General features: G+C 41.6%; 1 protein-coding gene across 2 annotated transcripts in view; it reads left to right on the top strand.

Annotated features, from left to right (window-relative positions):
• Positions 1 to 15,641, top strand: part of LOC129842152 (IQ motif and SEC7 domain-containing protein 1-like) — a 274,873-nt gene that overhangs the window by 94,542 nt on the left and 164,690 nt on the right. For both annotated transcript variants that reach the window (XM_055910566.1, XM_055910567.1), the window contains exon 2: positions 7,341 to 7,445. In XM_055910566.1, coding sequence (XP_055766541.1) covers positions 7,341 to 7,445 — 105 coding nt within the window. The remainder of the gene's footprint in view (positions 1 to 7,340; positions 7,446 to 15,641) is intronic.

Genomic DNA, 15,641 nt, shown 5'->3' with positions numbered 1-15,641 from the left:
CGTAAATAATTGATAAAATTGAAGACGGGATGATCTGTGTTCAATACCGGAGGAAAACAATGGGTAGCAAGCTTTCTGGTCACGCGCCTCTAACAAACAGTACACTTCACTGGAGCCTCATTCTGAACATGGCTACTTCTTCATTTCTCACAGGAAAAACCTCACCCAATTTCTAAAGACTGTTGACATCCAGTGGAAGCGATAGGAACTGCAGGAAGGTCGAATCTGGGAATCTGGATTCCCAATGAAAGAGTGATCTCAAAAAAAAAATCTGAATGGTTTGTCCTCGGGGTTTCGCCTGCCAAATAAGTTCTGTTATACTCACAGACATGATTCAAACAGTTTTAGAAACTTCAGAGTGTTTTCTATCCAATACTAATAATACTATGCATATATTAGCATCTGGGACTGAGTAGGAGGCAGTTTACTCTGGGCACGCTTTTCATCCAAATGTGAAAATGCTGCCCCATATCCTAGAGAAGTTAAACAATGCAACTTTAAATAATGCCACTTTAATAATGTTTACATATCTTACATTACTTATCACATTTCACCTTCCAGACTCACATTAAGCATCTCCAATCCAAAATTAAATCTAGAATCGGCTTCCTATTTTGCAACAAAGCATTCTTCACTCATGCTGCCAAACACCCTCGTAAAACTGACTATCCTACTGATCCTTGACTTTGGTGATGTCATTTACTAAATAGCCTCCAACACTCTACTCAGCAAATTGGATGCAGTCTATCACAGTGCCATCCGTTTTGTCACCAAAGCCCCATATACTACCCACCACTGCAACCTGTATGCTCTCGTTGGCTGGCCCTTGCTTCATATTTGTCGCCAAACCCACTAGCTCCAGGTCATTTATAAGTCTTTGCTGGGTAAACCCCCGCCTTATCTCAGCTCACTGGTCACCATAGCAGGACACAACCGTAGCACTCACTCCAGCAGGTGTATTTCACTGGTCATCCCCAAAGCCAATTTCTCCTTTGGTCGCCTTTCCTTCCAGTTCTCTGCTGCCAAGGACTGGAATGAATTGCAAAAATCACTGAAGCTGGAGACATATATCTCCCTCACTAACTTTAAGCACCAGCTGTCAGAGCAGCTTACCATTCATTGCACCTGTACATAGCCCATCTGTAAATATCCCATCCAACTACCTCATCCCCATCTTGTTATTTATTGTGTTTTTGCTCCTTTGCACCCCAGTATCTCTACTTGCACTTTCATCTTCTGAACATCTATCACTCCAGTGTTTAATTGCTAAATTGTAATTATTTTGCCACTATGGCCTATTTATTGCCTTACCTCACCTCATTTGCACACACTGTATATAGACTTTTCTATTGTGTTATTGACTGTACGTTTGTTTATTCCATGTGTAACTCTGTGTTGTTGTTTGTCACACTGCTTTGCTTTATTCTTGGCCAGGTCGCAGTTGTAAATGAGAACTTGGTCTCAACTGACCACCTGGTTAAATAAAGGTGAAGTAAATTAATAACATGTATATACTGTATTTTATAACATCTATTGCACATTGCCTATGCCGCTCGGTTATCGCTCATCCATATACTTGTATGTACACATTCTCATTCACATCTTTAGATTTGTGTGTATTAGGTAGTTGTTGGGGTATTGTTAGATTACTTGTTAGATATTACTGCACTATCGGAACTAGCAGCACAAGCATTTCACTACACTTTTATTAGCATCTGCTAACCATGTGTATGTGACATAAAATTTGAGTTGATAGCAGTAACAGTAGAATCTACAGTAACAGTGAAAGCATCTACAGTAGCATTTATAGTAGCAGTAACAGTAAAATATGCAGTAGCATATGAAGTAGCAGTAAAATCTGCAGTAGCCGTGACAGCATCTAAAGTAAAAGTAGCATCTACAGTAGCATCTACAGGAGATTCTACAGTAGTGGTAGTAGTAACAGTAGCCTGAGCTAGCCCTGCATTGTAGACTGGGCTAGCCCTAACCCTGTGTATCGTTGCAGTATGTTCCTGCTGTTGTCCTAATCCTCACACACTCTCACTCTCTCACACCGCCCACGCTGCCTGCTTTGGTCCTGACCTATGGTGAACTCCCCTCTCGATTTAGGCTGCATGATGTACCCTGTAGGGGGGATTACACACCCTGTGTGTATAGCATGGGAACCTACAGGATTAGAATAACACAGCTTTACTAGCCTTGCATAACACCCTACTGGGTTAGAGAGAGACGGCTGGAAATGAATCTGGCTGATGCCCCAATGGCACCCTACCCCCTATATCAAATTGTATTTGTTACATGCCCTGAATTCAGTGATATGCTTACTTACAAGCCCTTAACCATCAATGAAGTTAAGAAAATCCCCAAAAAGTAAGAGGTAAGAATAACAAATAATTAAAGAGAAGCAGTAAATAACAAAAGCAAAAAAATATATATATACACTACATATACTACAAACATCTCTGAAACTGGAAACACTTATCTCCCTCACTAGCTTTAAGCATCAGAGCAGCTCACAGATTACTGCACCTGTACGTAGCCCATCTATAATTTAGCCCAAACAACTACCTCTTCCCCTAATGTAATTATTTATTTATTTATTTATTTATTTATTTATTGAGCTCTTTTGCACCCCATTATTTCTATCTCTACTTTGCACATTCTTCCACTGCAAATCAACCATTCCAGTGTTTACTTGCTATATTGTATTTACTTCGCCACCATGGCCTTTTTTCCCCCTTCACCTCCCTTATCTCACCTCACTTGCTCATATTGTATATAGACTTATTTTTCTACTGTATTATTGACTATATGTTTGTTTTACTCCATGTGTAACTCTGTGTTGTTGTATGTGTCGAATTGCTTTGCTTTATCTTGGCCAGGTCGCAATTGTAAATGAGAACTTGTTCTCAACTAGCCTACCTGGTTAAATAAAGGTGAAATAAAATCAAATCAAATAAAGATATACAGGTGGTACCGGTACAGAGTCAATGTGCGGGGGGCTGTGTCGTGGTATTGAGGTAATTATGTACGTGTAGGTAGAGTTTTATAATGCAAAGATAACAGAGAGTAGCAGCGGGAGGGTGTCAATGCAAATAGTCTGGGTAGATATTTGATTAGCTGTTCAGGAGTCTTATGACTTGGAGGTAGAATTGGCACTCCGGTACCGCTTGCCATATGGTAGCAGAGAGAACAGTCTATGACTAGGCTGGAGTCTTTGACCATTGTAAGGGCCTTCCTCTGACACCGCCTTGTATAGAGGTCCTGGATGGCAGGAAGTTTGGCCCCGGTGATGTACTGGGCCGTACGCACTACCTTCTGTAGTGCCTTGCGGTCGGAGGCCAAGCAGTTGCCATACCAGACAGTGATGCAACCCGTCAGGATGCTCTCGATGGTGCAGCTGTAGAACCATTTGACGATCTGAGGACCCATGTCAAACCTTTTCAGTCTCCTGAGGGGGAATAGGTTTTGTCATGCCCTCTTCATGACTGTCGTGGTGTGTTTGGACCATGATAGTTTGTTGGTGATGTGGACACGAAGGAACTTGAAACCTTCAACCTGCAGCCCCGTCGATGAGAATGGGGGCATGCTCAGTCCTCCTTTTCCTGCAGTCCAAAATCATCTCCATATAGGCTGTCTCATTGTTGTCGGTGATTAGTCCTTAGCTTAGGGTCCTTAGCTTAGTGATGAGCTTTGGTGTTAAACGCTGTAGTCAATGAATAGCATCCTCACATACAGTTGAGGTCAGAAGTTTAAATACACCTTAGCCAAATACATTTAAACTCTGTTTTTTACAATTCCTGACATTTAATCCTAGTAAACATTCCCTTTCTTAGGTCAGTTAGGATCACCACTTTATTTTAATGTGAAATGTTAGAATAATAGTAGAGAGAATGATTTATTTCAGCTTTTATTTCTTTCATCACATTTCCAGTGGGTCAGAAGTTTACATACACTCAATTAGTATTTGGTATTATTGCCTTTAAATTGTTTAACTTGGGGCAAACGTTTCGGGTAGCTTCCTGCAAAAAATTGTGTGAATTTTGGCCCAGTCTGCCTGACAGAGCTTGTGTAACAGTCAGGTATGTAGGCCTCCTTGCTCGCACATGCTTTTTCAGTTCTGCTCACACATTTTCTATGGGATTGAGGTCAGGGCTTTGTGATAGCCACCCCAATACCTTGACTTTGTTGGCCTTAAGCCATTTTGTCACAACTTTGGAAGTATGCTTGGGGTCATGACCCATTTTCGACCAAGCTTTAGCTTCCTGACTGATGTCTTGAGATGTTGCTTCAAAATATCCACATAATTTTCCTCCCTCATGATGTCATCTATTTTGTGAAGTGCACCAGTCCCTCCTGCAGCAAAGCACCCCCACAACATGATGCTGCCACCCCCATGCTTCACGGTTGGGATGGTGTTCTTTGTCTTGCAAGCCTCCCCCTTTTTCCTCCAAACATAATGATGGTCATTATGGTCAAACAGTTCTATTTTGTTTCATCAGACCAGAGGACATTTCTCCAAAAAGTACAATCTTTGTCCCCATGTGCAGTTGCAAACCGTAGTCTGGCTTTTTTATGGCGGTTTTGGAGCAGTGGCTTCTTTCTTGCTGAGCGGCCTTTCAGGTTATGTTGATATAAGACTTGTTTTACTGTGGATATAGATACTTTTGTACCTGTTTCCTCCAGCATCTTCACAAGGTCCTTTGCTGTTGTTCTGGGATTGATTTGCACTTTTCGCACCAAAGTACGTTCATCTCTAGGAGACAGAACGCGTCTCCTTCCTGAGCGGTATGACGGCTGCGTGGTCCCATGGTGTTTATACTTGCATACAATTGTTTGTTCAGGTGAACGTGGTACCTTCAGGCATTTGGAAATTGCTCCCAATGATGAACCAGACTTGTGGAGGTCTCGGCTGATTTATTTAGATTTTCCCATGATGTCAAGTAAAGCGGCACTGAGTTTAAAGGTAGGCCTTGAAGTACATCCACAGGTACACCTCCAATTGACTCAAATTATGTCAATTAGCCTATCAGAAGCTTCTAAAGCCATGACATCATTTTCTGGAATTTTCCAAGCTGTTTAAAGGCACAGTCAACTTAGTGTATGTAAACTTCTGACCCACTGGAATTGTGATACAGTGAAATAATCTGTCTGAAAACAATTGTTGGAAATATTACTTATCATGCACAAAGTAGATGTCCTAACCGACTTGCCAAAACTACAGCTTGTTAACAAGAAATTTGTGGAGGGGTTGAAACACTTAGGTTGGAGTCATTAAAACAAGTGTATGTAAACTTCTGACTTCAACTGTATGTCTCTCTCTCTTTGTTTCAGGCACCATGCTTCTCTGACTGTCTCTCAATTCAATTCAATTCAATTGACTTTATTGACATGGCAAGTTCATTATTACTTACATTGTCAAAGTATACATATCGAAAAATAAAAATCAAATATATATGTATATATATATATATAAATGTATATATATATATATATATATATAAATGTATATATATAAATAAATATATATATAAATAAATAAATAAATAAATAAATGGTGGGACCAGCAGTAATAATAATAGTAGTAGTGGACATGGGATTACCATTAACAACAACTACAACAACAATATTAATCAGAACAACAATACATTAAAGCAACAGTAGTAGACCAGTGTCAATATGACTGAGAAGACACATGACCTGGTATGAAAGACAAAACAAAACTAAGCTAAATGGGAAATATTATCAATATTACTTTGCATTTTTCACTGGCTGTCCCTCAGGCTGTGGCAGGAGGACACATATTTGGCTGCCAAAACTGCACATTTTGGCTTTTCACCCAATATGTATTTGATTTTTTCTTCATCTTTTATAGTTTCAAATTCTTTATATTGAGTTATAAATTTGGGAAAGAAATATGCTCTTAGGTCTGAGTATTTGTCACAGTGTAGTAGGAAATGCACCTCTGTCTCTACCTCTCCCCTGGAGCAGAGTGAGCACAGCCTGTCCTCTCTGGGCAGCCAGGTTTGTCTGTGACGACCGGTCTCTATAGCCAGACGGTGCTCACTGAGTCTGTACCTAGTCAATGTTTTCCTCAGTTTTCTATCAGTCACAGTGGTCAGATAGTCTGCCACCATGTACTGTCTGTTTAGAGCCAAATAGCATTGAAGTTTACTTAGATTTTTTGTGGTGTCTTTCCAATAGGTTAAATATTTTTCTTTTTGTTTTGTGATGATTTGGTTGGGCCAGATTTTCTGAGGGCTGTCCTGAGGCCTTATGGGGTTGGTTTGGGTTGGTGAACTGAGCCTAAGAACCAGCTGGCTGAGGGGACTCTTCTCTGGTTTCATCTCTTGACATTGTAGAGCTGTGTGATGGAATGTTTTAGGGTCACTTGTTTTTAGATGGTTGTAAAATTTGATGGCTCTTTTTTCTATTCAAATGAGGAGGGGGTATTGGCCCAATTCTGCCCTACATGCGTTATTTGGAGTTTTTCTTTGTACTTGCAATACAGTCTTGCAAAACTCTGCATGCAATATTTCAGTTGGATGTTTGTCCCATTTGGTAAATTCACTATTAGAGAGTGGACCCCATACTTCACTGCCATATAGAGCAATTGGTTCTATAACTGATTGGAACATTTTGAGCCAGATTCTAATTGGAATTTCAATTTTGATGTTCCTTTTAATGGCATAGAATGCTTTTCTTGCTTTGTCTCTCAGCTCATTCACAGCCATGTGAAAGCTACCTGTGTAGCTGATATTTAGTCCTAGATATGTGTCGTTTTTGGTGTGTTCTAATAGAACTGTGTCCAAATAGAATTTATATCTGTCATCCTTATTTCCCGACCTTTTTTGGAATATCATTATATTTGTTTGTTTTTTAGGTTAACGGTCAGAGCCCAGGTCTGACAGAACCTGTGAAGACGATCTAGGTGCTGCTGTAACCCCTCTTTAGTGGGAGACAGCAGCACCAGGTCATCTGCGTACAGCAGACACTTGATTTCAGTGTTGTGTAGGGTGATACCAGGTGCTGCCGATTCTTCGATTCTCTCTCTCTCTTTGTGTTTCAAGGCACCATGCTTCTCTGACTGTCTCTCTCTCTCTTTGTGTTTCAAGGCACCAAGCTTCTCTAACTGTCTCTCTCTCTCTTTGTGTTTCAGGCACCATGCTTCTCTGACTGTCTCTCTCTCTCTTTGTGTTTCAAGACACCATGCTTCTCTGACTGTCTCTCTCTCTCTTTGTGTTTCAGGCACCATGCTTCTCTGACTGTCTCTCTCTCTCTCTTTGTCTTTCAAGGCACCATGCTTCTCTGACTGTCTCTCTCTCTCTTTGTGTTTCAAGGCACCATGCATCTCTACCTTTAGAGGAGACAGAATGCCTTCTGACCCTGGTAGCACCTCTCTGTAGAAGAAGTCATCCCTGTCGACCATGGAAGTCATCTTTTGGGTAAATCTTAACTATAAAAGTTTTACTCTGCCTATAGTATAAAGTTACTGTATTTTCTCTCTCGCTTTCTCTCCACAATTATCCCTCTTCTCTCTCTCCCAATTATCTCTCTCTCTCTCTCTCTCCCAATTATCTCTCTCTCTCTCTCTCTCTCTCTCTCTCTCTCTCTCTCTCTCTCCTCTCTCCTCTCTCCTCTCTCCTCTCTCCTCTCTCCTCTCTCCTCTCTCCTCTCTCCTCTCTTTAGAGTAAAATCCACTGGAATAATCATATAGTAGAAGCCACTAGAATAATAATCTATAGAGTAGAAGCCACTAGAATAATAATCTATAGTGTAGAAGCCACTAGAATAATAATCTATAGTGTAGAAGCCACTAGAATAATAATCTATAGAGTAGAAGCCACTAGAATAATAATCTATAGAGTAGAAGCCACTAGAATAATAATCTATAGTGTAGAAGCCACTAGAATAATAATCTATAGTGTAGAAGCCACTAGAATAATAATCTATAGTGTAGAAGCCACTAGAATAATAATCTATAGTGTAGAAGCCACTAGAATAATAATCTATAGTGTAGAAGCCACTAGAATAATAATCTATAGTGTAGAAGCCACTAGAATAATAATCTATAGTGTAGAAGCCACTAGAATAATAATATATAGTGTAGAAACCATTAGAATAATAATCTATAGTGTAGAAACTATTAGAACAGGGGTGGGAAAACATTTTGGCTCGAGGGCCACATCAGGATTTTGAAATTCAACAGAGCGGGACATTTTTAGTGGACCAATTGTTTGTTAAAATCAATTTGTAGGGGCCTCCCGAGTGGCGCAGCTGTCTAAGGCACTGCATCGCAGTTCTTGAGGCATCACTACAGACCCTGGTTTGATCCCAGGCTGTGTCACAGCTGGAAGACCCATGATGCGGCGGTTAGGAGAGGGTTTGGCAGGCCGAGATTTCCTTGTCGCGCTCTAGCGACTCCTGTGGCGACACGGTTGCCAGGTATACGGTGTTTCCTCCGACACATTGGTGCGGCTGGCTTCCAGGTTATGCGGGCATTGTGTCAAGAAGCAGTGCGGCTTGGTTTGGTTGTGTTTCGGAGGACGCACGGCTCTCAACCTTCGCCTCTCCCGAGTCCGTACGGGAGTTGCAGCGATGAGACAAGACTGTAACTACCAATTTGATACCATGACATTGGGGAGAAATGATAATTAAACATCTTTTTTTCTGTCTCGCGGGCTGGATTGAAGTGCGAGCTGTACTTCCCCCCCCCCCCCCTACTAGAATAATGATCTATGGGGTTTCATTATATTATATGGGGTTTCATGATCTATGGGATTCCATTATATTAATAATCTATATGGTACTAGAATTTTTATCTATAGGGTAGAAGTCACTAGAAAAATAATATACAGTGCGTTTGGAAACTATTCAGACCCCTTGACTTTTTCCACATTTTGTTGTACAGCCTTCACCTAAAATGTATTAAATTATTATTTTTTTCTTCATCAATCTGCACACAATACCCCATAATGACATCGCAAAAACAGGTTTTTAGAAATTAAAAAAAATATAAACTATCACATTTACATAACTATTCAGACCCTTCACTCTGTACTTTGTTGAAGCATGGTTCGCAGTGATTACAGCCTCAAGTATTCTTGGGTATGACACTACAAGCTTGGCACTGTATTTGGGGAGTTTCTCCCACTCTTCTCTGCAGATCCTCTCAAGCTCTATCGGGTTGGATGGGTAGCATCGCTGCACAGCTATTTTTAGGTCTCTCCAGAGATGTTCGATCGGGTTCAAGTCCAGGCTTTGGCTGGGCCGCTCATAGACATTCAAAGACTTGTCCCGAAGCCACTCCTGCATTTTCTTGGCTGTGTGCTTAGGGTCGTTGTCCTGTTGGAAGGTAAACCTTCGCCCCAGTCTGAGGTCCTGAGCTCGCTGGAACAGGTTTTCATCAAGGATCTCTCTGTACTTTGCTCCGTTCATCTTTCCCTCGATCCTGACTAGTCTCCCAGTCCCAGCTGCTGAAAAACATCCCCACAGCATAATGCTGCCACCACCAAGCTTCTCCGTAGGGATAGTGCCAGGTTTCCTTCAGATGTGACGCTTGGCATTCAGGCCAAAGAGTTCCATCTTGGTTTCATCAGACGAGAGAATTGTTTCTCATGGTCAGAGTCCTTTTAGGTGCCTTTTGGCAAACTCCAAGCATGCTGTCATGTGCCTTTTTACTGAGGAGTAACTTCCGTCTGGACACTTCCGATCTCTACGGACGATTCCTTCAACCTCATGGCTTGGTTTCTTTCTCTGACATGCACTGTCACCTGGGGGACCTGATATAGACAGATGTGTGCCTTTCCAAATCATGTCCAATCAATTGCATTTATCACAGGTGGACTCCAGTCAATTTGTAGAAACATCTCAAGGATGATCAATGGCCTGAGGGTGGCAGGTAGCCTAGTGGTTAGAGCGTTGGACTAGGAACCAAAAGGTTGCAAGATTGAATCCCTGAGCTGACAAGGTAAAAATATGTCATTCTGCCCCTGAACAAGGCAGTTAACCCACTGTTCCTAGGCCGTCATTGTAAATAAGAATTTGTTCTTAAATGTCTTGCCTAGTTAAATAAAGGAAGAAAAAAATGGAAACAGGATGAGATCAATATTTTTTTTTATACATTTGCAAAAATGTTTTAAAAAAAACGCTTTGTCATTATGGGGTATTGTGTGTAGATTGATGAGGGGAAGAAAGTATTTAATCCGTAATGAAATGTGGAAAAGGGGTCTGAATACTTTCCGAATGCATTGTACATAAGAAATTGAAATTATCTTTTTTATATTTCACACAACACCACATGAGGACTCAACTAACACTCTTTAAAGTGATCTGTCAACAAAGGCATTGGAGCATGTAAAGATACGAAAGAGCAACTGATAAGTACTGTATCTACAGTAAGCATAGCTTGGGTGGCTGAGAGCCACACTTTCAAAGTGTCAAGAAATCCCCCTTACATTTGTTTGTAGTTTTTCTGTACATCTTTTACTATGTTGTCCCTTCCCAGAGTTTTTTTTATATTCAAATTATACCTGTATACAAGTCAAACTACAGCATCTTGTAGACATTATTTCATAGGACCTGGAATAGACTGAGCTCCTTCGTTCAGACAACTCACTAGCATAAGGCCTGGCGAAACACAGTGTCCTCCATTTTCTTAGTAACTTCAGGACAAGACTCATTCATTTCTGTCCTGCAAAGGTGTAGATGATCGGATTTAAACAACATCACCACTGTCCACTGCATTGCCAAATCTGTTCTTGTGAATTGTACAGAGTCCCCAAAAATAGTTCTGTCTCTCCAGATAACGCAGGACAATTACCACATGGTATGGGGTCCAGAAGCAATCCTGGAATAGCAGATCAATTTGATGAAGAGGGGGAGGGGAGCAGACCCAAGACAGAAACCTGGTACCACATGGTACCACATGGTACCATCTGGTTTCCATGAGACCCAAGACAGAAACCTGGCACCACATTTTAACATCTGGTTTCCATGAGACCCAAGACAGAATCCTGGCACCACATGGTACCATCTGGTTTCCATGAGACCCAAGACAGAATCCTGGCACCACATGTTAACATCTGGTTTCCAAGAGACCCAAGACAGAAACCTGGCACCACATTTTAACATCTGGTTTCCATGAGACCCAAAACAGAATCCTGGCACCACATGGTACCATCTGGTTTCCATGAGACCCAAGACAGAAACCTGGCACCACATGGTTTACATGAGACCCAAGACAGAAACCTGGCACCACATGGTTTACATGAGACCAAAGACAGACACCTGGCACCACATTGTTTACATGAGACCCAAGACAGACACCTGGCACCACATGGTTTACATGAGACCCAAGACAGAAACCTGGCACCACATTGTACCATCTGGTTTCCGTGAGACCCGTAACAGAATCTTGGCACCACATGGTACCCTCTGGTTTACACGAGACTCATTATTTACTGTAGGCAGAGAGACACAGATACTGAGAGCCCACATGAACAGAGACAGAGCGACTCCAACTGTGACTGATCTGTGCCTGGCAATGGTGTGAGAGTGGACTATGACCACATAGCGATCCACTGTCAAGATCACCATGAAGAACATGCTGCTATAAAACCCAGCATATACAGTCTGGTTACCAGTTAGCACATCAAGTCCCACAGGAGCCACTCGGCAGGGAGATGACGAAGAGAAGGTCGTGCCGAGCCAAGTTGAAGAATAGAGGAGGTCTGTCATGCTGCTGGTCCTCCCGTCCCAAAATCCTTCACATTGGCATGCCTGATGCTGTGTTTATATAACCCTAGTGTATCATTGTAGTAGTCTGAATAGTCAAATGATGTTATTGGCTCAATATCCTCGTCTGTAGACAGACAGAAATAGTATTGTTATTAGTCAAGGTGGTGTGCTCTCTCTCATCATCAACCTGAATAGTTAATGACAATTTGCAGTTCAAACAACAAAAAGGGGATCCACTGTTTGGGTAAACAACAACCTACAGGAGGGTATCTCTCCAGGAACAGGGTGATAACCTGTTTGGGTAAACAACAACCTACAGGAGGGTATCTCTCCAGGAACAGGGTGATAACCTGTTTGGGTAAACAGCAACCTACAGGAGGGTATCTCTCCAGGAACAGGGTGATAACCTGTTTGGGTAAACAGCAACCTACAGGAGGGTATCTCTCCAGGAACAGGGTGATAACCTGTTTGGGTAAACAACAACCTACAGGAGGGTATCTCTCCAGGAACAGGGTGATAACCTGTTTGGGTAAACAGCAACCTACAGGAGGGTATCTCTCCAGGAACAGGGTGATAACCTGTTTGGGTAAACAACAACCTACAGGAGGGTATCTCTCCAGGAACAGGGTGATAACCTGTTTGGGTAAACAACAACCTACAGGAGGGTATCTCTCCAGGAACAGGGTGATAACCTGTTTGGGTAAACAACAACCTACAGGAGGGTATCTCTCCAGGAACAGGGTGATAACCTGTTTGGGTAAACAACAACCTACAGGAGGGTATCTCTCCAGGAACAGGGTGATAACCTGTTTGGGTAAACAGCTGAGGGATGGGGTTGGAGAAATGGAACCAATAATAATACTTTTGGGGGAGGTGGTTATATTAATCCTGTTACACACTTGTGAGTGTTCGCTTGTTCAAGTTTGTTCGCTTGTTCAAGTTTGTAACGGAAATGTGTCTCTTGCATATCCCAACTCCCCCTGAGAAGCCGCGGGGAGTGGGGTCACGGCCAGGGTCACCATATCCCAACTCCCCCTGAGAAGCCGCGGGGAGTGGGGTCACGGCCAGGGTCACCATATCCCAACTCCCCCTGAGAAGCCGCAGGGAGTGGGGTCACGGCCAGGGTCACCATATCCCAACTCCCCCTGAGAAGCCGCAGGGAGTGGGGTCACGGCCAGGGTCACCATATCCCAACTCCCCCTGAGAAGCCGCAGGGAGTGGGGTCACTTGTCTAACTATCTTAGCTGGCATGCCTGCTGGCAAGGTTGGTAGATTACTAAATGTACTGAATAAGACTCACATTCATTTAAATATTTTACCCAGATTTTAGCAGAGATGCATATTTAGTTTATGCTACAGGTTGATTCTACAGATTATGGGGCTGCTCTGACACCTTCAGGTGCTTACAGGTGTTCACAGTCAAAGACATCTAGAAAGACATAGCCATGGCTCTCCAAATGCACCAACCCTGTTCCTGGAGAGATACCCTCCTGTAGGTTTTAACTCCAACCCTGTTCCTGGGGAGATACCATCCTGTAGGTTCCGTCAAAATATTCTGTGGACAGATGAAATTACAGTTGAGTTGTTTGGAAGGAACACACAACACTATGTGTGGAGAAAAAAAGCACAGCACACCAACATCAACCTCATCCCAACTGTAAAGTATGGTGGAGGGAGCATCATGGGGCTGTTTTGCTGCCTCAGGGCCTGGACAGCTTGCTATCATCGACGGAAAAACGTGGGAATTCCTCTATCAAGACATAGCCTGTAATCGAGCCCACGAATACTGATGCTCCAAATACTCAACTAGTCTAAAGGACAGTTTTATTGCTTCTTTAATCAGAACTACAGTTTTCAGCTGTGCTAACATAATTGCAAAAGGGTTTTCTAATGATCAATTAGCCTTTTAAAATGATAAACTTGGATTAGCTAACACAACGTGCCATTGGAACACAGGAGTGATGGTTGCTGATAATGGGCCTCTGTACGTCTATGTAGATATTCCATTAAAAATCAGCTGTTTCCAGCTACAATAGTAATTTACAACATGAACAATGTCTACACTATATTTCTGATCAATGTTATGTTATTTTAATGTACATAAATGTCCACCTACTCATTCAAGGGTTTTTCTCTATTGTTACTATTTTCTACATTGTAGAAAAGTAGTGAAGACATCAAAACTATGAAATAACACGTATGTAATCATATAGTAACCAAAAAAAGTGTTAAAACAAATCAAAATCTATTTCGTATTTGAGAATCTTCGAAGTAGCCGCCCTTTTGCCTTGATGACAGCTTTGTACGCTCTTGGCATTATCTCGGTCATAAGGTCTTATCTTCTGAACTAGCAGCACACTTCAAAAGGCATAGCATAGAGTACTGTATGTATTGACAGGTAGAGAATTCCACTGTCATTGAATTCCATGAAAAATACTTGCATGACCCCTGATTGGACTAGCCCACAGTTGTTTTTCACAGCAGACGCTTTTGGCCGTTACTGAATTTGTCTTTGTAGTTCTTTTGGCCGTTACTGAATTTGTCTTTGTAATTCTTTTGGCCATTACTGAATTTGTCTTTGTAGTTCTTTTGGCCGTTACTGAATTTGTCTTTGTAGTTCTTTTGGCCGTTACTGAATTTGTCTTTGTAGTTCTTTTGGCCGTTACTGAATTTGTCTTTGTAGTTCTTTTGGCCGTTACTGAATTTGTCTTTGTAGTTCTTTTGGCCGTTACTGAATTTGTCTTTGTAGTTCTTTTGGCCGTTACTGAATTTGTCTTTGTAGTTCTTTTGGACGTTACTGAATTTGTCTTTGTAGTTCTTTTGGCCGTTACTGAATTTGTCTTTGTAGTTCTTTTGGCCGTTACTGAATTTGTCTTTGTAGTTCTTTTGGCCGTTACTGAATTTGTCTTTGTAGTTCTTTTGGCCGTTACTGAATTTGTCTTTGTAGTTCTTTTGTCACCTCTGTTGTTGATGACTCAATATGCTGTCTGTCCTTCCCATAGGCAAATGGCAACACAAACAACAACTCTAAAACTGCTGGGTAACACTGATTAGGCACTTTAAATATAATCTACACAATTACATCATACAATGTAATGCAAATCTTTTTTTTTTCTTTTTTTTTATTGAACCTTTATTTAACTAGGCAAGTCAGTTAAGAACAAATTCTTATTTACAATGAGGGCCGACCAAAAGGCAAAAGGCCTCCTGCGGGGACGGGGGCAGGGAAAATAAATATAAATACAGGACAAAACACAAATCACGACGAGAGACAACACAACATAAAGAGAGACCTAAGACATCAACATAGCAACACATGACAACATGGTAGCAACACAACACTACATAAAGAGAGACCTAAGACATCAACATAGCAACACATGACAACATGGTAGCAACACAACACTACATAAAGAGAGACCTAAGACATCAACATAGCAACACATGACAACATGGTAGCAACACAACACAACATAAAGAGAGACCTAAGACATCAACATAGCAACACATGACAACATGGTAGCAACACAACACTACATAAAGAGAGACCTAAGACATCAACATAGCAACACATGACAACATGGTAGCAACACAACACTACATAAAGAGAGACCTAAGACATCAACATAGCAACACATGACAACATGGTAGCAACACAACACTACATAAAGAGAGACCTAAGACATCAACATAGCAACACATGACAACATGGTAGCAACACAACACTACATAAAGAGAGACCTAAGACATCAACATAGCAACACATGACAACATGGTAGCAACACAACACTACATAAAGAGAGACCTAAGACATCAACATAGCAACACATGACAACATGGTAGCAACACAACACTACATAAAGAGAGACCTAAGACATCAACATAGCAACACATGACAACAT

The sequence above is a fragment of the Salvelinus fontinalis genome, unplaced genomic scaffold (genome assembly GCF_029448725.1).
Source record: "Salvelinus fontinalis isolate EN_2023a unplaced genomic scaffold, ASM2944872v1 scaffold_0018, whole genome shotgun sequence".
NCBI lineage: Eukaryota > Metazoa > Chordata > Actinopteri > Salmoniformes > Salmonidae > Salvelinus > Salvelinus fontinalis.
The sequence above is the reverse complement of the archived record's forward strand: the minus strand, read 5'-3'. Positions and strand labels throughout refer to the sequence as shown.